Source organism: Cystoisospora suis (assembly GCF_002600585.1).
Source record: "Cystoisospora suis strain Wien I chromosome Unknown contig_2145, whole genome shotgun sequence".
NCBI lineage: Eukaryota > Apicomplexa > Conoidasida > Eucoccidiorida > Sarcocystidae > Cystoisospora > Cystoisospora suis.
Window position 1 is genome coordinate 1 of NW_027154944.1, and position 23,785 is coordinate 23,785.

A 23,785-nucleotide genomic window follows, 5' to 3' on the forward strand; every position below is an offset into this window, starting at 1 on the left:
ATGCATATCTATCGCATATACATACACTATACACAGACATAAGGAAGACATGCACCCCAGGGCATAGAGACGGTGCCGGTGTGAGATATAGCTATGCTTGTTCACTAACGAAAGAGAAGAAAAGAAAAAGAAGAAGAAAGTACAGGAGAGAAGCTAGGGCCGACAGGATAAGAGGAAGGAGCGAAAGAAAGAAAGAATAAGGACGTTTCTGTCATGAAGATTTCCTCGACATCTCACCCCCAGGCATGGGCGACTTTTCTCTTCCTTCTCCTTTTTCTCCTCTTCTCTCTCCGCAATCGGAAAGATGACCTCGAGAAGCAGAGGAAGAGGAAGCATTAGGAGGTAGCTGGAGTGTATGTACACCCCCCGAGCCTCTTCTCATGATCATACCGGAGCTTAACGACTGCGCTCTCTTCTCTCTCCGAAGTTTCTTTTGTTCCTCATCCTCACCGAAAATTGATTGACCTAACTTTGCTATCGCCGACCAACCTCTACACATGAGAACGTACAAAGCAAACAAAGGGAAATCCAGAGACTGCAGATAGAAAGAGAGAAGAAAGAAACGACACCTCCTACTCCTTGTAGAGTAGTAGATGTATGATCTATCCATTCTAAGCGCCCTCATGTCTTTCTTTCTTTCTTTCTCTGTATGACTTGTTGCTAAGCTTACGTATGAATTAGATCGGGGAGCTAAACACGAGAGAGAGAGATAGATAGATAGAGAGAGAGAAGGGACTGATATAGAATGGAAAATAGATAAATAAATCTAAACAGAAAACACACCCCAAATGAAAAGCATAGATAGATAGATAGACAGATAGATAGAGATGGATAGATATAGAGAGATAGATGTAGATAGATAGATATAGATAGATGGATAGGTACATCTACATAAAGATCCCTAGATACAGATCTCTCTACAGCGTCAATATGAGAGCCCGGAGGTGTATAACGACCTCGGAAATGCAGACATTTCATTTGATGCGGATAAATGCAACTTCTCCCTCTCCTTCTTCTCCTCTCTGGGGAGCTATCGATCAAAGATGGATGGACGAAGGCTTACGCGAGAATCGACTTCTTTTTATGATGTGAATGTGTGAAGGAACTTTCTTCTCCAAGAGGCCCTCGATGTCTCCCTCTATTGCTTAGATCAGCTAGCGATAAGAGAGCTATCGATTGTGAAGGAGAATCGATTGCCAACGCATCACGACCTTCCGGAGAGAGAAGGACTAGAAAATTCTTCAACTGTCTCTGTTCGGCCGCTAAGAGAGGAAGACGAAAAGTTAAGAGCAACTCTTCATAACTTGTGTTCTTTTTAGGGTGTCTCTCATCTTTCTTCTTTTCTTCTTTCTTCTTCTTCTTCTTTTCGTGTTTGGGGGCTTGATCATCCTGTGACTCTCCATCTATCTTCTCTCCCTGCAGAAGATGATGTGCACGCGCCGTAGAAGAAGAAAAAGAAGAAGAAGAGCCTAATGCCGCGGTGGATGGCGAGAGAGAAGAGAAGGAGGCAAAATGAATGAAAAATAAACGAAGAAACTGAAGGAATGGAGGTAACACCCTACACAAAGAGAAAAGGCAAACGCATGCAGTCTTCAAAGAAATGAAGAAAAACCAAGAGATAGACAGATAGAGATCTTATCATTTAAATACACACATACATATATACATAAAGATCCATAAGAATGTATGGACATGCACTCATATATATACATATACATACATACTCAATCGAAATATATATATACATATACACATACATAGACATATATATATGTATATATATATGTCTATGTATCAACACACACATACACATAAATCTATCTATCTATCTATATATGTCTATGTATGTGTATATTTATGTATGTATGTCGAGAGAGATTGGGGTGAAGCTCGTAGACGCGTGTATACGACGACGATTTCTCCAGATAAAAGAAAACCTTAAAGCCCCCCCAACGTTCAACACGCACATACACATAAATCTATCTATATATAGATAGATAGATATATGCATGCATGCCTATGGCTATGTATGTCTATATATGTGGTATGTGTATGTGAGAAAGTAGTATTAGAAGTAGTAGAAGTAGTGTAAGTACTGTATGGGATTTATGCGGATCGCGGCATTTATGTCAGGGAAACTTTTATCTTTCATTCTTTCTTCTCTCTTTGTCCGTGAACATCGATTTATGTCTCATTTTCTTTTCGTTTCCTTGCTCTGTATGCGTGAATCTTCCTTCTCTCTTTATCCCAAATTCTTCTTTTTTGCTTTTCTTTTCTTTCTGTCTTTCTTTCTCTTTCTTTCGTACCAGTCAATAGGGGCAGGTGTAGTGAATACGGCATCTACTAAATTAAAGACGAGATGCCAGGAATCTAAGGCCTTCTCGCTGTAGGCCTGCTCCGGAGGATTAAGAGGGATATACGTCTCCTTCTCTAAGAAAGATAAAAGCATCGAAGAGACCGAATTCAAACGGAGAGAAAGAGAAGATAGAAAGGCAGGCGCTAAAGGAGGAAGAAGCGCAGGAGAGGAAAGAAGATCTAAATCGACCACTCCACTCAACGACACCTGGAGGAAGATCGAAACAAAACACAAAGAAGAAGAAGAAGAAAAGAAGAAGAAGGACAAGAAGAAAGATGAAAAGGAGGAAGAAGAAGAAGAGAGAGAGAATGAGAGAGAGAGAGAGATTCGTCGAATTCGCTAAGGAAAAGATAAGATGAAGAAGAAACAGAAGAAGAGAGATCATGACAACGAGGATATAAAAGAAGAGCCTATTCTATTTAACTAATCCTACTACGACTAGGACTACTACTACTACAAGTTCTCCTATTACTACTACTATTAGTACGATGAGGAATGGGAGATAGAAGAATCTATTAGTCTATGTAGGAGAGACGGCAAGAAGAAAGGAATGAACGAAGGAAAGAGAGAGAGAGAAAATCTTGAGAGAAAGAGATGCCCCCTAGACTTCTCATAAAATCTCCATCTTGCAAATACGAAGAAGAAGAAAAAGAAGAAGAGAAAGAAGAAGGAGATATGAAGAAGTAAAGAAAGGATGAAGAAAGAAGAAAGAAAGAATTCGAGGAACACCTTCTTCTTTCTCTTTGACAATGCTACCTCTCATACAGAGAGAAAGCAAATGAGGAATGAACACGTCAACTGCCCTCCTCTCTACACGAGCTTAAATCTATCTATCTTTGATCTATCTATCTTTATCCATAGGAAACTCCCTCTCTCTCTCTGTTTCTTTCTTTCTCTATTTGTATAAGAGAGGTGCCTTGTATTCCTTTGAAAAGCATGCATGCGGTAGATAAGGGAGAGAGGGGAATTTTGATGACTATGCAAAAGATAATTATTTCTTCAGGAGACCCTAAACTCACCCACACTATCGAAAGAAACAATACCTCCCTCTCTCTCTCCACATATATATATATATATATGACTGAGAAGAACGATCCATGTGATCTTTTTTGTCTCTTTCTTTCTTTCTTTCTTTTCTAGAGACGTCTATCCATTCTGTCCTTTCTTATTCTTCTGTTGTCTGTCGAACTCCTCCTAAGACTCGCCATATATGTATGCCAGCCAATCGATTGACTACTTCTCTTCTTGTCTCTTCTTGTCTCTTCTTTCTCTCCCTCCCCCTCTCTCTCAAACCCATCTATTCTCTCCTTCTTTTCTCCTTTTCCTTTTCTTTCTTCATCTTGTTCTCTTCACGCCACCACCATTTCCAAAGCCACTCTTTTTCTTCTTTTTCTTTATCTTCCCTTACTTCTTTCGTGAGACATTCGAATTCGGAGAGAACGTGCAAGAGCTGCGATCCGCCCTTCGGAGGGAGGAGTTCTACCTCGCCTCCTGCACCGGCCCATACAGCGACTTGAAGAAGCTCGGAGAGGAGCGCCGCGAGAAAGACTCTAGAAAGGGAGAGAATAAGAAAGGCATGCTCTCCTTTAAAAGGCAGATAGGATACAAAGACAGGTGAATACAGAAGAAGCTCCGATCGAATTTGCGATACAAAGGAAAGACAACTTTGAGACACGTGTTGGAGAAGGTAATCCTGCTCTATTTCACACTCTAAGAGAAGCTCCCGAGGAATGGGGTGGTCGGTCGTTCTCTTCCATACTTTTGTGCGATAAGAATAGCCTTCTCCTTGTTCCTGCAGGCGACGGTAATGCGAAAGAGATGAGAAAGCGGAGTGGAATTCCCGGGAAGCAACGGAAGACAAAGACTGATAGATAAAACATCGAAGAAGATCCTCGAAGAGAGACGGGCCGCGTAAGACTAAAGAAAGACGAGAACAATTCTTCTCGTCTTGGAATTCTTCTTCGGCAATCTCTGGGAATAAGGACAGGTAAAAAGATACAAGACTAGAGGAGGGAGGGGCCTCTCGATCTAAGTAGATGGCGTGAGAAGAAGAAGAAGAAAGAGAAGAAGACGACGAGGATGAGGAGGAAGGATGGAGGGGTGATAAGACGAAAGAAGAAGAAGAGGGATAATAGTGTCTACTGGTCGGCTTGCGTAAAGAAGAAGAAGAAGTGGGAGGGCGTTCAGGAGAGAGTCTTGAATTCGCGAGAAAGAGGTGTCGAAATCTCTCTCTTACAGTGCCACGCCGACTAGTAGTTGTAGTAGAAGGAGAGAGAGATCTCTCCTTACGGCCATAATGATTATGACGGAGAGAGGAAGAGGAAGAAAGATGAACTTTTCTCTCTTCTTCTTCTCCTCCTCCTCCCCCTGGCGCTGCTATGTTTCTTGAATGGACTTTCTTTTTGGAATTCTTTTCAAAGGAAGAAGAAAAAAGACTCTCGTCTTCTTCTGAAGATAAGGCTGTTGCCACTATATCACCTCTTCTCTCTTCTTCTTCTTCTCTTTCATCATTCCTAAGATCATCTTCTCCATCTTCTTCTCTTTTGAAGAATCGATGATCGACCATCGATTTCTTCCGAGTCCCAGCTATTCTCTCTCTTCTTCCTACTCCTTCTTCTCCTCCTTGCTGTTCCATACCCCCCCTGAAATCCCTACTCCCATATCTAGACCTTCTATCAGCGCCTTCTCTTCTTCTCCTTCCTCTCTCTTCTTCTTCTCTCTGACTCTTACGAGGCATTCCTCCATCGGCTCCTCCTCCTGCTCCTGTAGATGAAGAGGAGGAGGAGGAGGCGTGGGTAGGATGCAGAAGCACTTGCAGCCTCGCCCGTGTGTAAGCCTTCCATGCCTCGAGTAGATTTCTATCTAGGGATCTCCATCCATCTATACAGCAATAGAAATAATAGTGACGATAAAGAAATTCTCTCTCGTACCTCGTGCCAATGTCCCTACTATCTCTCCTTCTTCCTCTTCTCTTCTTCTTCTTATTCTCTATATAAGAGGAGGTGTGAAAAAGAGATTCTTCATTCATAGAGACAAACGCATGCTGTCTGTTTCTCTGAGCTTTGAAGCCTTCTCTCTTCGTCTTCTCTTCTTCTACAGATCGATCGTTACATGACTGATGCCCCTTATAAGGAGAAGAAGAAGAAAAGAAGAAGAAGGGAAGAGATGCGGAGTCAACGTGCTGAGACGAAGTTTGAGAAGATGAGGGATGCTTTTCACCTAGACGCGTGATCGATGTAGGAGACAGAGACACGAAAGAAGAAGAAGATGAGGAGAAGGAGACATGTCTTTGATAGAAGAGAAGGAGAATAAGATATCTCCAGATCTTCAAGACATTAGCTAAGAGGGGAGGATCGAAGTGACGTCGATAGTCTTGGAGTTGTGTATGGAGAAGAAGAAGAAAAAAACCTCCTATCATCTGACTCGAGACAAACTCCTCTTGTTGCAATTCCATTCGAGACGGTAAAGCAAAGGACAAATTATAGAAGGGGGGACAAAAGGAAGAAGAAGGAGAAGAAGAAGCAAAAGGAGAAGGAGAAGTTCTTCGACATGCTAAAAAGAGACAAAAGAAAAAGAAGAGAAAGAAACAAGAAGATCAGGGAAAGGAGAGATACACGAAAGAAAAAGATAAAAAGATTCAAGAGAGATAGAAAGAGTGAAAATAGATGGATAGATTAAAGAGAGATGGATAGAGCAGAGATAGATACATACATTAGACATAGACAGATAGACTGAAGCTACATAAACACACAGCTAAATGAGAGAAAGAACGATAGAAAGAAGGAAAGAGAAGAAAGGAAAATGCTGAGAGATCGATAGGTGCAAATGAATATCTTGACTGCCCTGTCTATTCGTCCATGCCTCTTCCCTCACACGTTCCTCTTCTTTTCTTCTTTTTGGACTTTTCAGAAAAGAAAGAAAAAGAAACATGAGGCATAAAGACCAGAGACAAAAGAAGAAAGACATGAAGAGGAAAAAGAAGAATCTCTTTCTTTCTTTCTTTCTCTCTCTCTCTTTCTTTTTAGAGCGTTTCTGTTTTCTTCCATTCATTCATGCTAGTCAGCAGAGCTCCAATTCTTTCTTTGAAGATCGACGGCTCCTTTTGCTAACCCACTACGTCGTCATCTCCTCCTCTATCTATCTCTCAATGCTACTACTACTGCTCTTCTTCTTCTTACAAGAAATCCCTCAATACTCATACATCTCCACGTAGAGATACACGATTCTTCTTCTTATTCTTCTTCTTCTGATTCTTACCATCTTCTCCACCTTATTCAGTTCGATCAGCTCGTTCATTATCTTCTCATGTAAGTGTAGAAGGCCCTTCTCTATCTCTACATGTGAAAGTCTCCATGGACCTATTACTGCATGGAACTCTATTACATGTGTATGAATATCCATCTATATCCATCTATCTTTAATCTGTCTGTATTCTATCTTTAATTTATCTATCTCTAATCTATCTATCTATCAAGGTAGAGAATCTAATCCTCGATACGTATAGATGAATGGAGAGAAGATGACTGGCTATCTATGTATGTAGTCATAGACAGACAGAGTGAGAGAGAGAGCATGAAGTACTTGACGCACATATCTATAGACGATGCAAGCGTAGCAGCGCGGATGACAACATTCCTCCAAAGAAAGAAGAAAAAGAAAAGAAAGAGAAAAGAAGATCTTCTATGCACATGCGATCCAAACTAAAGACGAACGAAACCGATAGAGTTTTGAGACGAGTGAAGAGAATCGCGCACGTGGAGGAGCAAGGAAGGAATGCATGTGTAGATATAGACATCTGTCTGTATATCTATAACGATCTGTATCTATATCTATGGAAATCTATGTATCTATCGATATACACATTCCTTGGCAGTCATCGTGTATGTACAGTTGTATGTATACGATTGAAGGTGCATGCATAAGGATAAGCTAAAAAGCTGTACATGGAAAGAGAGAAGAAAGACTTCCCATACCTTTAGCTAGCCAGACTTCTTGCGTCGTTCTCCTCACCGACATTTCTAGATTTCCCTCCTTTCTGTTTCTTTTTCTTTCCCATAGAAAGAGTTTGTTGAAGAATCTTTCTGCACTTTCTTCATTCTCTTCTTCTTGTCGGAGAATCCACCAATCCCCTCCAAAACATCCCGCGGCTGTATTTTTCTTTCCAAAGAGACACCTCACGAAAGATTGCCTCTCTACTGCAACAAGACTCGTAGCCATCGTATCCTTCTTCTTCTTCTCTCCTCCTTCTTTTTTTCTTCTTCTCTCTTCTTCTTCTTCTTCGTGAGGCCCTTCTTTTCCTCCTCTGTGGGATCCTTCTCTTCTTTGATTGCCTCTCTCGTCTATAGGAGCCCCCCCTGGTCGTCGTACGGGATCTTTCACGGAGCTCCCATCCATCCGCTTCATCTCTTCTTCTTCTTTTTCTTTCTTCGTCTTCTCTTCTTCTTTGCTTTCTCCTTTCTCTCGCATGCACGGGCGATAGGTCATCGCAAACCACGTAAGAGGAACTCCACGTAAGAGAAGCTCTGCTCTTTTTCTATGGAGGAGAACACCTTCTTCCTCCTCGCTCGCACCTGCATGCTCCCCTCTTCTCTCCCAGCCTATCTCTCTTTCTTTCTCATCATCATCTTCTTCTTCTTTTCTTCTTCTTCTACTATTCGCCGAAAGGCCATGCGTATGGCTATCATTGATATATCGACCTCCATGGCTAGCTCGCTTCATAGACGCAGCTAGCTCATCTGTGTGAGAGACCCCTGGCATAGCAGAGGCTGCTTTTTTTCTTCTCGCCAAAGAAGCGACAAGAGAAAGACTGCGACCACCTTTCTCTTTATCTCCCATCGTTGTATGAGCTGGATGAGATCGGAGAGAAGAAGAGAGGAGAGACGATGTATCTTTCGCTTCTTTCTCTTCTTCCCCGGCGAGGCTATCTTGATCTGAGGTGTTCTGTCGATCTGGGAGGTGATCTTTCTCTTTCTGCGAGCTCCTATCATTCTCTGAAGAAAGAAAGAAGCTTTTTCTTCTGGAGAAAGCACGCAATCTAGATTTTCGCCCTCCATGTTCCTGTTGGCTAGCTGTCGTCTTCCCCCCTCCGCTCTTCGAGACAATCGATGATGGAGGTAGGGAAATCGATGCATTATCAACATCGCTGTCATGGGGAAGCTCACCATCGGGATGCTTAGCAGCATCGGCAATCGACATCTCTTGTGGATGAAATATTCGATAGGAAGAAGAAGAGCAAGGAGAAAGACATATATTTCTCTCCTGTCCTTGTTTAGAAAGACCTTTACTTCCTTCTACATTAAGAGCAGGTGCAGCCATAACTATATGTGAAGCCTCTAGAGCATCGGAGATATCCCCTTCAAACTGCTTCTTAAGAAAGAGAGGAAAAGACCAGAGAATCTCAGAGACAGCATCGATAACCTCTCCGTTCACGATATCGAGAGAAGGAGATAAGCAACAAGAAGAAGAAAGAAAGCGAGAGAAATCTTGTTCTTTCTCGGAGAGATAAAAAGGTGGATTGCCAAAGCTGCTTGATTGATGTGAAGAGCCTTTCTTATTCTCTTCTTCGACACCCTCAGAGAGGCGATTGCCTGTAGACGTTAAGGAAGAAGAGTAAGAAGGATGCGCATTCCCTAGGAGATCTCGAAGAATTTCGTTCTGACGGCTATAGGGGAAACCTAAAGAATTGAGTCTCTGGAAGCGACCCCCCCGCGAAGAAGAAGGTGGCGATGTGTCCCTGGTATTTGGAGATGTTTCGATATGATTTGTATTCTTTATACAATTGATAGAAATGTCTTCTTCTTTCTTTTCTTCCTTCTCATCGGAAGGATAAAATGATGTTGCGGTTGCCGTGAAGTGTTTCTCTTCATCTTCCTTCCCATGATGGGGCGGTGTATGTACACCGCATCCTTGTGCATCTGGAGAAGATGAAGAGGGGCAACATTTCTTCGCCGAGTCCGAACGACAAGGAAGAAGATGAGGAGTAGAAGTATTATGATGAGAAGAAGACGAAGATGCGGGTGAATTCGAAGGAAAGAAAGAAGAGAGATCTTTATCAAAATAAGAAGAAAAAGAGAAAGAAGGTTTCTGTAGAAAAGTGGAGAAGAAAGTGCCACAGTCACTTGCATGTCCCCAGACGCAGGCAGCTAAGAGAAGCGACGTCGACTGTAAAGATAAAGGAGATTGGCCTCCGCCGTTTCTCGAAGCTCTCTTCAATTCTTCTACTCTATGGAAATCGATGCTCGACTTTGCAAAAGGAAGACAAGAAGATCTCTCTTTCTTCATCTTCCCTTCCTTACACTTCTTCCTCTTCTTCTCACTCGAGTGTATATCTTCTTCTTTCTTATCTCCTCCTGCTGCTCCTCCTGTTTTCTCTCGAGTAGATCGATGGTGTGCGAATTCTGGGAGAGATTTATCTTCTCTAAGATCTTCTTCATACGCGCCTTGATCTCTCTGAAAGAAAGAAGAAGATTCTTCTTGCATCGACTTCAGGTGTCTCTCAGAAGAAGAAGAGACAGCTGTGGGGTCGATCCCTAGCTGCGCTGTTTGAGCTACGAGAAGAAGTGCATGCACGAGACGAGGCGCCTCCACATGAAGCCCCGAGGGATTCTTCATATCGGCACAGCATCGTGAAAGAAGAAGAAGAAGACATACAAGAAGAGGATTGTCCAGAACCCAGAAAGAAGAGAGCAAAGGCTCTCGAGGGATGCCTAGAATGTCCATCATACTACCACTCCTATTCTCACCCCAACCTCCCCCACCTCTTTCTTCTTCTTCTTCATCTGCCTTATCTTTTCTTCTTCTTCCTCTCGCAACTTCTTCTTCTTCTTCCTCTTCTCTTTCTCCTCTATGCGACTTCCCTCTCCAGTGATGGCTATGTCTCGAGACAGATTTACTTCTCTTCTCTTTCTTCTCATTGCTTCTCCCCGATCGGTTTTCCTCTCTTTCAACACCTTCTATCTGCTTACCATTCTGCCCCAGGGATTGAAAAAGAGACCCTTCTTCGTCATCTTCTCTTCTTTTGCTTCTCATCCCTTCAGCTTCTTCTTCTTCTCCCCCCTGGAAATGTTGACTCTCTCCTCTCTTCAGCACCATCCTTCTCCCTGTCTTTGCAGACGCCATGATCAAATTTCTCTCTTTCTCTTTCTCTTCTTCTTCTCCTCCCTCGTCATCGCCTCGACCTGCGCCTGCGGAGAGGACCTGGGACCCTCCAAAAGAGAAGAGGCGAGCGCTTCGAGATCTCTTGAAAAAGCGAGAGGTCGATCTAGAATGGCGGGCCATCGTAGTTCTACTGGGGCTAGATACCCGCGCATCACTTCCTCCTATCTCCCTCCCTCCCGCGCTGCCTAGAGCTCTCGCGCTTCGATCGCCTCCTGGAGGAGGACGTGGACCTGGCGTGGCTAGTAAGGAAGAGGTCTCTACGCCTTCTCTTCCTTCACGTAGAGACCCTGATGGGAGAGAAGAAGAGAATGAAGGCTCTCTCCCTTCACAGTCAGATGGAGAGAGAAGACCTGCAGTTGCTCCGTCTGTGGTGGAGATAAAGTGTCTCCGAGACTTCAGACTTACTGAACCTGAGAAAGGAAAGAAAAGAGAGAGAAGAGAAAAGAAAGATGCTACAGAAAGACAGAAGAGGATATCAGCTATTATTTGATGCATGCAGATCTATCTAGACAGAGGGAAGATTCAGGTGTATAGACAACAGAAAGATCCTTCAATGGGGTGTAGAATGGTCACGAACTCCCCACACATAGGCGCGTGTCTGCACATACACTCCCCCAAACACATACAGAAATACATATACATTTATATAGATAGATAGATGTAGATAGATTAAAGATAGATGGATAGATAGATGTGGATAGATTAAAGATAGATGGATAGATAGATGTGGATAGATTATAGATAGATGTAGGTAGATTAAAGATAGATGGATAGATAGATAGATAGATTAAAGACAGATAGATAGATAGATCTACATTTGTGGATGCGAAAGAGATGTATGCGGGGACCATGTGAAGGTGTGTGAATATACACATCGCTGTAGAGAGAAATAGTTTCACGAGAAGAGGAGAGACAAGCCGCAGAAATGGATTCCTTCTTCGGTTACTCTCTATCTCTCTAGGCCGCCTACCCTTGCTGCATAAATCCGTAAAAGTATGAGAGAGGTGAGACTAAGATAGAAATATCTTTGAAAGAATGCGTTACCTTGCATGCAGCAATATTGCAACTGTCCAGAGGCAGACTACACGAAGATACACGACAAAGAGACAGAGACAGAGAGAGAGATAGGGAGTTCTCTCTCTCCCTCTCTCTCTTTGTCTCTCTTTCTCTCTCTTTCTTTCTAAGTATCTAGCTGGATAGAAATTCTTCTATCTTCATATACAGGAGGTCAATCATAACGCACAGAGTTATACCGAGAGAAGAAGAATGAAAGTTGTCTTGGGGGCCTACCAACATATCTTCCTTCTTCTCCTACATCTCCATCTTCTTCTTTAATATCTGGAGAGTCTTTTCTACTGCGATCACCCTTATATCCCTCAGAAAGCAGAGGAGAAGAAGAAGAGGCACCTCCCTGGAGTTGAAGAAAACGATGAACTTTTCTTTCCCATCGCCGAGCCAGAGCTAGCCGTATAGCTGTATCAAGATCCGCGCATGCAGTCATCATAAAGAGAAGCCTCTGAAGAATCTCCTGTCCTCCACGCGATCTCCATGTACACTTCACTTCCCATGTGAAATCTTCTTCTTCCTCTTCTTCATCTTCTTCTCTTTCGTGGTCGTTTTCTCTTCCTTTCTGTCGATAGAAATCTCCGTTAGAGTTCTTGTCTCCCCCTTCTCTTCCTTTCTTCTTCGTAAGACTTCCTGTCGCAAGAGACTGAGAAAGAAGAGTCTCGGAGTGTATATCCACCTCAAGCAGCTCAATCTGAATCGAGTCATCTCCCCAACCCCCACAAGGAGAAGAAGAAGAACTTTTCCTAGAGATTAATCTCTCCAGTTCATAGATATAAAGAAACATATGATAGAAAGTCGAGAGTTGCCGGATAGGAAGTAAATGGAGAGAAGCACCTGCATCGATGCATGTCTCAAGCTCCTCACGAGATAAGAGAATTAAAGCAGGTGGTCTGCTATCTCCCTCTCTTCTTGCATTCTTTCTTTCCTTTCTCTCAGGAGAAGAAGAGATCCACATAAGTGAAGAGGAGGTATCCTTCTCTAGATCTTCTTGTTTTCTGCGGCAAAGAGAGATCTTCTCTTTCTCTCTTTCTCTTTCATTCACACCTTCTCCTGTCTCTCTTGAAGAAGCAGAAGAAAACGTCTTCCTTTCTCCTTCAGAAGATTTCCTTCTATACCTCCAAAAAGGAGCCTCTGGTGGGGAGGTTCCCCGACAGAGAAGAGAGAGAAGAAAGTAAAGTAAAGCAGGCTCGTCTCCCTCGCTTTCTTTATCTTTCACATAGAAAGACATATACGAAGGACACGGCTCGACATAAGACAAGGAAGAAAAAGAGAAAGGATGGCATTCTCCCTCATCTCCTTCTTCTTCTTCTTCAGCACTTTCATCTTCATAGACACCCAAACCTCCTCCACAAGAAGAAGGTGAAGAGGCCGACAAACCATCTCCTTTACGATATCTTTCTTTCTCATCTTTCTCCTCATCTTCTTCTTCTTCATCTCCAGAAATAGAAGAAGAAGAGCTTCCAAGGCTTCGCCCAGCAGCAGGTCCTTTCTTGAAGAAGATCTCTCTTCCTGAAGATTCATCTGGAAATCCTCTTGCTCTTCTTCTTCTTCTCCTCGCAGACGCCATCCCAGTTTTCTTCTTCTCAAAATTCTGACGTAGACTTGATAGGAAAGGAGAGGGCGAGCCTCCCCCTGGATGAAGAGATAGAGAAGAGATTGAAATAGTCTCATCTCCGTTCTTTCTTTTCATCTTCTCCTCTTTTCTTCTTTCCCTTCGGAGACTCTTCTTCTTCTTCTTGCTATGTCGATCACTTTGGCTTGTCGTAGAAGTCATGTATGGATCGCAACTAGAGCTATCTTCATCCGATGCGAGACGTTCTCCTTTCTTTCTTCTTCTTTCGAGCTCTTCTTGTTCTCGCTGGAGGAGAGAAGAAGGAGAAAAGAGGGATCGAAAGAATCTCGAGAAGCGAAGAAGGACAGACATACGTAGCAATCGAAGTTGCCGGAGAAGAAAGGCTTTGAAGACAGGATCATGAGAGAACGGCAAAGATGAAGACGAGGAGCTATTCTGGGACAAAAGAGGAAGAAAATTCGACTGTTGGCCTTCTTCTTTTCTCTCTCTTTCTCCCACATCTCTATCTTCTTCTTCTTCATCATCCCTTCTCTTCTTGGATGAAGATTTCTGATAAGATTTGCCACGTGAAACAATACCGGGAAGAGCGGGCGGAGGCGGAAGCACATGAGGAGGTAAGAAATTCTTCGGATAGGATCGAGAGGTGAAATAAGTTGAAGAATAACCTCCAGAAGATAAGGAACACTCGAGCTCTCCTTCTCCTCCTCCTGCTCCTCTTGGAGTAGTAGTAGTAGAAGTAGTAGAAGAATGCTTGCGAGGGAGAAAAGAGACACCCTGACTGCCCATCCCCCCAGTTGTCGGAGACAGAAGCAAACCGCCTCCTTTTTGAAGGGCCTGAGCTGCGCTTGAATTTAGCTTCCGTAAAGCGCTTTTCTTTGTAGTCGCATTTCGTCCGTTTCTCTCTCCTTCCATGTCTCCATTCTTCGGATCCACTCTTCTTCTCCTCTCTTTTTCTTCCTCTTCTTTCTCTGATACTCCTCCAGAACGCATCCTTTCATCTTCTCCTTCATAAAAAGGAGACGAAGACATAGAGAGAGCAAGAGGAGCAGCACCCCTCCTCTTCCCGTTTCTTCCTTCTTCTCCAGACCTCCTGTCTCCCCCACTCTTATAAGGATAAGAAGCAGAAGAAGAATGAAGAGAAGAAGAAGAAGTACTGCTGTTGATATGAGAATTTGGATGATAGCTGGAGCCACTTCCACTACTATTGGTATGATGCAAGGGAGCAGGAGAAGAAGAAGAAGAAGACGCTTCCGCTTTGAAAGGAAAGGTAAAGACTTCTTCGAGTTTCGTTGCGAAGTGCATTTTCTTTGCTCCTTCTACGACAGCTCCACCGAGAGATGAAGGCGTAGTTCCTGTCCCGAAGAGAGGAAGACGTCCATGGTGGCTCCCCCCTCTCTTCTTTCTCTGCTGCGAGAAGGACGTTGAGTTTGATGTCCCTGTCTCTGAAAGACCTGCGTGGCTCGACGAAAGAAGACGGCGGCGATGGACTTTCTCTTCTTCTTCTTGTCGACGTTTGCGTCTCTCGAGCTCTTGTGTAGACACGGGACATGAAGACACTGCAGGGCTTGAAGAGAGCTAAGAAAGAAAGAAAGAGCAAGAAAGAAAGAGTGAGAAAGAAAGAAAGAAAGAGTGAGAAAGAAAGAAAGAAAGAAAGAGGAAAGAAAGAAAGAAAGAGTGAGAAAGAAAGAAAGAAAGAGTGAGAAAGAAAGAAAGAGTGAGAAAGAAAGAGGGAAGAAAAACTGCAGAACCACAAGGAAATTACAAATGGATAGATAAATAAATAAATAAATGGATAGATAGATAAATGGATAGATAGATAGATGGATAGATACTCGTAAATATATACACATAGGACTATATCTACCTAGCTATCGAGATATATAGATATATATAACGACTGTATACGCGTCTATCTGAAGTGAGGGAAGAAGAAGATCTTTCTCTCTCTCCCACAGAGAGAGAAAGAATGAAGAGTCAACTCCTGACGTCAAGAAGAAGAGAAAGAAGAAATCCTAAGTGGTGGGGGTCATAGGAGGGAGAGGGGGGAGATTTACCTTCCATGCTTCTTGGAGTCTAAGCAGTCGAAATCGTAGATCTAGAGGATGGATCGACCCCCTGAAATTACACCCCCATATGCAGTCGACCCCGGGGAGAAGAAGACGAAGAAGCTTGTTACTTCCGCTACTAGGAATCTGAAAATTGATGCGAGAGAGAAAAGCTAATTGCAGAAGAAGATGAAAGTTTGCATTTAGCAGTTTCGCGTCTGGACAAATCCACTCTCTCAGGACAGGGTTCTTATACACGGGTTCGATATCGCACAGCATGACAGTGCTTTCTTCTTCTTCTTCTTGTTCCTTTCTTGGACCTTTGTGAAGGACGTTTTCCTCTTCTTCCTCTTCTTTCTTCTTCTCCTCGTTTGCGGAGATAACTTGCGTTCGATTCATCCATTCGCTCAGCTTCACACCATAAGGACAGGAATCTTGTTGAAGAAGATATTCTCTTCTCGATAAAACTCTCTTCTTCTTCTTCGTCTCTTCCACTAAATGGGGAGAGCTTCTCTCTGAGACATTCTCGCCATCTTCTTCCTCTTCTCTTCTTCTTCTTCCTTCTTCTTCTTCTTTCTCTCGCCCTCCTCTTCCCCTACTGCCGGCACTTCGCTTCTTTGCGTCAAGATTCGATGTAGATGGAAGACTGCCCGCCCCGCCTAGGAGACCAAAAGATCGCGATTTCCTTAGGAACTTTCCTCCTCGGCTTGAAGATTTATTTTCCAAAGCTCCATTCTGCTTCAATCGATACCCTGTCGATGCTGATGCATGCGAAGAAGAAGAAGAGAGAACAAGAGATGTAGGGTCGTCAATCGGCATCGAGAGAAGATCGCCTCCTTCTTGGTGTGTTTCTCTACGATGGATCTTCTCTGAGATGTCCGCATCGTCATTTATTAGACTTTCTCTCTGTCGTATTTTCTTTTCTCTTTCATGCAAACTTCTATCGAGCCGATCAAGAGACTCGCTTGGTAAGTCTTTCCTACTTGGGTCAAAATTCTCGAGAGGATAGGAGCCCCCTGAGTAAGAAAGAAAAGAAGAGGAAGAAGAAGATTCGTGTGGAGATGAGAGAGGATTTGCTATAAGTAAAGCATAGGACGTATATTGGCTATATTGATGTACAGTAAGAAGAACTAGCTCATAGGCTAGCATTTGGAGATCTTCTTCGGAGAATTCTAGATCTTCATACATTTCGTGAGATCTTGAATATCCCCTTTCTTCAGCTTCTTCTTCTTCTCCTCTGCCTTTGTCTCTTCCTGTTCCTCTTCTTCTTGTCTCTTGTTCTCCCCCTTCTCCTCCTTTGCTTTGCTTACCCCGATCTTCTTGGAGCATCTTCTCTCTCTCCAGTTCATTTTGCTCTTGGCGCGCCTTGATCTCTTTAATGCTAATGATCGACATATTTCTCTCTTGCGAAAAGGCAGAGACAGTCCCGGTCATTCCTCCTCCTTCTCTTGTTTTCGCCGCCGCCGTTATCTTCCCGACAGATGACGAAGGAGATCGAGCTATCGCGCTAGCCACAGCTCGACGACAGCATCGAAGGAGATACGATGGGAGAATCGATTGTGCTGTATCCTCCATGACTGAAGAAAGACACAAGGGAAAAGACTTGGACTCCCAAGGAGGCGGGAGACAGTCTCCCATCTCAAGAAAAGACGAAGAAGAAGATGAAGATGAAGAGGAAGAGTTCGGGTGAAAAGGAAGAGGAGTGGAAGAAGAAGAAGGCTGAGCCGTAGCCAAAGAAAGCCTTGAAGGGGAGAGACGTTTAGGAGAAGAGGAAGAGTCAGGAAGAAGGGAGGGAGATGTATTTACACGACTTGTCTCATCGGAGAGAAGAGCAAGAGAAGAAGAAGAAGAAGAAGGAGAATGGTGTTTGAAGAAGATGGAGGAACGATAACATGTGAAGTGTCTGTAGAAGTAGAGACAAGGAGAGAAGAGAAGAGTGAGAGGTAATCTTCTTATAGAGAGAAGAAACATCTCGTATCTCAACTCTGCTAGCAACGATGAGAATTCGACTGACGAAGACGACGACAGTAAAGAAGGGTCTTTCGTTTCTTTCTTCTTATCGATCAGAGGAAGGCTTCTTCTATTCTTCTTCTTTTTCATACGGTGGGGCTCTGAATGGACAGTAGGAGAAGAAGAAGAAGCGACTGATTCATCGTCACTCTCTTCTTCTTCTGCTTCACTATGAGCAATACTACCTACATCTCTGGATCTGTCTTCGGGGAGCCGCCTAGGAGTGTAAAGAGAAATTTTGTCATCTTCATCGTGTTTCTTTTCTTCGTTTGGGTTCGTGCCTTGTCGTTCTTTCATGATGGAAGAAGAAGCCTTCCTCTGCGACTCCCCTCTATCCCCCCCCCGTTCTCTTCCTCTGGTAGAAGACGAAGAAGAGCATCGATACGAAGAGCCCTGCTCATCATCGATGCTCGACAATCGATCTCGACTCCGATCCAGACTGAACTCTCGATTCAAACCCGTCCCTCTCTCCCAGCCTTCTCCTCCTCGAGATCTCCCTTCAGCATCTTTCTCTCCTTCTCTTTCTCTTCGCGTTCTTCTCGATTCAGGAAGATGAAGAAGAGACACCTCCCCCGGAGAAGCCATCAAATAGCCTTCTTTCTTCGAGAGACCATCATAAGGAGTGGAATTCTCATCTCCTTCTTGTCTTTCAAAAGAGCATGCCACACCGCCTACTCGACTTCCATCAGGTGTATCTACACCCCGACTATTCCCTTCTCCTTCTCTTGGGAGATGAAGAATCGACTGTGGCTGCCGAGCTTCTCCTGTCGTTGCTTGTGAAAGAAGAAGGGCTTTAAGTCTTTGGTTCTCCTTCTTAAGATAAGCTGCCTCGTTGTCACGTGTCATTTCCCGTCGACGCAGCTCGTGATAAGAATCTTTCAAAGTCTTCGCTTCCGCCTCCTGTCGAGTTTTCTCTCTCTCCAGCTCTTCGATCTTCTTCTCGCGCTCTTTCAGCAAGTTACGTAAAGTAGCTAAGAAGAGAAGAGAAGAAAGCAAAGGAAGAAAAGAAAGAAAGAACGAAGGGGGCAAAGGAGAGAAACAAAAATGGGGAAGAGACACAAACATGACTGAAAGAGATAGGAAAGAAAGAGAGGTGGGAAGAAAGAAAGAGAAAGAAAGAAAGAGAAAGAGTGAGAAAGAAAGAAAGAGAAAGAGTGAGAAAGAAACAAAGAAACAACGAAAGAGCGAGAAAGAAAGAAAGACCTCGTACCCACAGTTGGTCTTAGTGGACAGTATCATTTATGTAAACGCTAAGTATCTCTATATACGTATACACACGTCGATATCTACGTATATCGATATGTCTCCGTCTTTCTATCTCTACACGACCTCTTTATGTCTATCTGCCTTTCCCCTCTCTAGAGAATGCTTCTATCCATCTACATCTATGTGAACGACTTTATATCTTTTCTCATCTCCATAGAGAACAAAGCTCCTTCATAGAAAGTCTGAATCCCTTAGAGTTGGCACGAGTCTATACTCCAAACCTAGGGAGAGAGGCAAAGACAGACGCGAAGCGAGAGAGAGGAGAGAAATGAAGAGAAGAAGAAAAGTAAAGAGAAGAGAAGAAGAAATAGAAAGAAAGAGTGAGAAAGAAAGAAAGAAGACCGTTTGAAGACTAGACAGACAGCACTTCGATCGATCACATCATGTGCCTTTCGTTACCTCCCTCACAAGAAGAAGAAGAGATTGGATCGTAGTCCAACGATGGATATTTGCCTCCTTTTGAGCTAAGCGGTTCGCTTTCCCCCCTTGCAGCCCTAATTCCTGCGGCGAGACTCTCGAAGAAATTTCTGTTGCTCTTCTTCTTCTTCTCCTCACTACTCACGCCTAGACCTCCTCCTGCAGGACCTTCAAGGCGATTCGACGCTAGAGCTTCTTCGAGATCTTTAGAGACAAGAGGGGCTTCGATCTCTTCATACACACTCTTCAACTTGAGCTCAAGAGCCGTCGCCCGAGCCGTGTCATCCAAGTTCTTTATGAACGTCAAATGTGAAGGAACTATCGTGTGAAAATATTCAAGGAAAGCCTAAGAAAGAAAGAAAGAGATGAAAAGAGAAGCTAACGAATCAGTAGACAGAAAAGAGAGAGAAAGAAATGGGAAAGAAAAGAAGAGAGAAACTGAGAAGGAGGAATGCGGGAAACGGTAGACAGAAGGTTCTTCTCGACTACCATCATCCTATAGTAAATCTAATACAACTCTTCTTCTCTCTCTTTCTCGAAGTCCTTCTCCCTCTCTATCTATCTTTAATCTATCTTTAATCTATCTTTAATCTATCTCTGCATCGACTTCTTACTCTACTTTACGGCGACAGGATGGTGTGTATGACTGGCTTTTGATTACCTGTATGTCTATATATGTCTATATATATATAGACATATATCTATATCTATATATACATATACATATATATATATATATATATATACATATATATGAGCGAGTATACATGGTAAATAGAAATACGGATTGATATGAAGAGAAGAGAATTGAAAATGTAGAGAGAGAAGACGTCGTGCCATCAGGAGAGGAGATGTTTACTTTGGAGGGTTTAATACTTTTCTTCTCTTTAGCCTCTATCTCTCTCTCTCTCCTCTACTTCTACCTCGGGAAAAGAAGAAGAATTGAAACTAGAAAAGAAAAGAAATTCTCCTAAGTTCTCTACGAAAGATTCATGAAAAGTAGATCTCTAAATCCTCCTATTCTGCCTCGGCAACAAGCGTATATGGATCTATACATCTAGCTATGTATGTATGTATATATAAATATATATATATATACATGTGATATTCTACTGACACACATGCCTTCGACCAGACTCACACATAGAGATACTTCCTTTAAATCTATCAATGTACTTCTATATATATTCAGAGAGAGAGAGAAAAAGGTAAGTATACAGTGCATGCATAGTTGTATGCTGAGGATATATATATATATACTTCAAGAGCTATAGTATATGTATATATAACTGTGAAGAGAGAGAGATACCTCATCCTTGTTAAACTTGGAATTTTTTCTTCATCTTGTTCATTTTAAAGATCTTGATCTTCTACTACCATTCCTCTTCTTCTTCCTCTCATCATGTGCTTTCTCTTGTGCTCTACATACATATCCAGCACGCCAAGTCTCTACAGTACTACGCAGATAAAGAAAGGAGAAAGAGAGAAGGACAAAAGAAAAGACATGCCCGTCCCCCCAGCGCTACAGACCTTCTACTAGAGAAAGTTCGTCTTTAGAGCCTCTCTTCATTCTCCATACAACACAGAAAGAGAATACACGCACAAGCCACAGGAAGAAGAAGAAGCAAACCTCAGAGATGATGAAAATATCTATCTGCATGCATGCATGTTGGTGAAAATGGAATTGAACGAGGCTTAACTAGAAGAGAACCCTTTCTCTCTCTCTCTCTCTTCGAATATAAAGAAAACAAGGAGAACGCACGTACACATATATAGACTTCATACCTATCTATCTATCTATCTCTTTCTCTCTCTATAGATAAATATATATACATATATATGGATCGAAGAGAGATCATCGATTTTCTTATCGATGCATACCTTCGCAGCAGATCGTATAGCGAGGATGGAGGTAGCGGCAAGAGAAGAAGAAAAGGCAAGAAGCCTCTTACTATTCCTGGAAGTCTCTGCTACTGTTGCTTCATTATTCGAATGAGAAGACTGTGAAGATGTGTTGGTCTTGACTAAAGAGAGGAAATTCTCATTTAAACTCTCCTCAGGAGAACGTGAACGAAGTAAAGAAGGAATCCATACAAGTGCAGGTGATGCCCCTTGCCTAGAAGAGACACACATACATATCAAGCATACATACATCAACACATGCAGATATAGAGATAGATGGATGAATAAATGGATCTATACACGTATACACATATAGATACATATATACATATATGTACCTATATGGAAGGAGGCATCTATCTATCTATATATATATATATATATATCTACATACGTGTGAATAGGAGTGTGTACACATACAGGTGTATCTATACAGATGCAGGGACCATCTAGATATACAATGTTATATACACAGAGGGAGATATATATATATATATGTACATATAGATACGGAGTGTGCACATAGTTGTAGATATACATGCATACATGTATATATATATATATGTATGCATGTACACAGCGGAAAGGTAGTGATGGTGACTGAAGCTTCTTTTCTTTGAGTGGATTTGTGAAACGTCAGGAGAAGAAGAGAAGAATTTCGAAGTATACGACAAGATCGATCTCCATTAACAGCCTCCTATATTGATGGCGGATATAGATAGATGGATTAAAGAAAGATGGATTAAAGAAAGAAAGATTAAAGAAAGATGGATTAAAGAAAGATGGATTAAAGATGAGACAGAAACATACATTTTGTTGTTTGCTTTGGGGGATGGAGAGAGAGAGTGCGATCTAGTTGCTGTTGTCTCTTCTTTTTCGTCTTTCTCATTTCTTTCTCTGCCGCTAGTGACACGACTCTGCACTTTCTGCTTTTTCTTTGTCTCCTCCTCAGCACCCCCAGGAGCAAGTCGATGCTGCTCTTGAATCGATACTGAAACAGAAGAAGAAGAAGAGGATTCCGAGGCTTTATTATATTCTGCTAGAGCCGCGTCGTGTAATTTCTTTGCGCGGACGACCCGATCCTGGGCCTTTTGAAGAATTCCAGGTGCTACGGAGGAGCCGAAGAGACTCACGAGCTCCTTCAAACTCTCGTCTGCTCTCTACAAAGAAGAAGAAAAAGAAAAAGAAGAAGAGGACAGAGAGAGATTGAATATGAGATAAGGAGATAGACTTCTGCATGAAAAAGAAAAGAGATCTTCTCTCTTCTTCAACAACAGCAGAGAAGAAACACAACGGAGAACTGCGTACGTATATATACACATATATATATATATATACGTATATATATATATACATACATATACATATATAGAGATATATGCAGCTGAGAATATACTTCTTGTGAGATGTGCTATATAGAGAGACAGAGTAGAGAGTTACGATCTACATAGATGTACATACCCGTAATAGTAGTAGTAGTCTTGCTACTACCACTTCCACTACTGCTGAGCTCTTTTTCCGTCTGTCTCTCTTTGTGTCTTCCATACAAATATATATATATATACATATATACATATGTACATATATAGGTATAGATGCTGTTAGACATCTTTCTCACATGACTTATCTGACAGATATATATATATATATACAGCCTTCTATGACGTGTATATATATATATATATATCATAGAAGGCTGTACATGATGCGATATACATGGAAGTTAGGCGTTCTAGCTGTCTGAGAGACGACCTCCTCGTTCAAGACTTCCGAATGATCTATACACCTGCTCTAAACATACAGTCTGCTTTCTTCTCCATAGGAGCATACTATTAGATGACGCTGTATACATACATCTCCATACATACCTAGACTCGCAAATCTCTTAGATCTGCAGCAATACTCGAAGACCGGCGCCTCTCATCACACACGTCCATGCATGCACACCCCACTAGACACTACAGATACCTTATACATACACATACACTTATCAAGAGAGAGAGAGAGAGATAAAGACTGAACGGAGGAAAGAACTTCCATATACACAGACAGAGAGAGAGAAGCGTATAGTGAATGAGAGATAAAAGACTTTCATATAGATAGAAAGAAAGAGGTATAGGATGATAGATCTCTTTGTAGGAAGCCGTGGGTATACCTTCATTTCTTCTTGCGCCAGTTGAAGTTTCTTTAAGGCTTTTTGGACTTCTGTCGATGCAGGATGGACTCCTTCTATTCTCACTCCCCCTCCCGCTTCCTTTCCGCTTTCATTCTCTAGGCCAGACGCATGCTTATCATCTTGTGCTGGACTTGCAGGAAGCTTTCTCTTAGATGCTACACTCGCTAACGGCGAAGAAGAGGCACTTCTGTCTTGTTCTTTTTCTTTCTCTCCCCCTCCTTCTCCGTTGAGATAAGAAGGCTGTTTAGTGTGATGGTCTCTATTACAGACATCCTCTAAGACAGCTTCGATAGGAGTTGCAACTTCTGATTTAAGTCGATTGGCTAGCCGTTCTGTATGAATCGATTGTGTGAGACATAAGGAGAGAAAGTCTTGGACAGCTGGGAGAAGATCTCCACCTAAGAAAGAACCTCCCTCTCCTTTACCTCTTGCAGATGGTCTATCCAGAGAGAAAGAAGAAGAAGTCGATTGCACTTCAGAGAAAACCGCCGCCCCTTTATGATAAAGAGAACGGAGATCTTCTGCATATCGATAAAGAAGATGAACGAACTCTTCATGCAGAAAGGCTAGCATAGCAGCTGACTTGATATCTGTAAAGATCTGTTGAGGAGAAGAAAAGATAGGAGGAGGAGAAGGAGAGGGAGAAGAAGAGGAAACGAGAGAAGATGCCATTGCAGATTTACCTAGATCATCTGGGGGGGGTGAACAGGGAGAAGATGAGGTTGAGAAGAAGAGAGCCTCAGTCCCACTGATGTTCTTCTCCCCCTCTCCCTTATCAAGCAGAGAGGCAGGGGGGGGAGAACAACGAGGAGGGG

The 23,785-nt window shown here is 42.6% G+C and overlaps 1 protein-coding gene across 1 annotated transcript; it reads right to left on the minus strand.

The window, feature by feature from the left end:
- Window positions 1-238: 238 nt before the first annotated feature.
- On the minus strand, window positions 239-23,741 carry CSUI_004556 (uncharacterized protein; the record flags this gene model as incomplete). The annotated part of the gene is made up of 11 exons (XM_068064744.1): window positions 22,950-23,741; window positions 21,605-21,954; window positions 20,774-21,008; window positions 18,875-19,238; window positions 15,209-18,180; window positions 11,804-14,729; window positions 7,330-10,923; window positions 3,765-5,908; window positions 2,307-2,563; window positions 1,064-1,558; window positions 239-491 (listed from the first exon to the last, which is right to left on the minus strand). Coding segments are annotated over exons 1-11 (14,283 nt in total), but the record flags the coding sequence as incomplete, so codon positions are not given.
- Window positions 23,742-23,785: the final 44 nt, after the last annotated feature.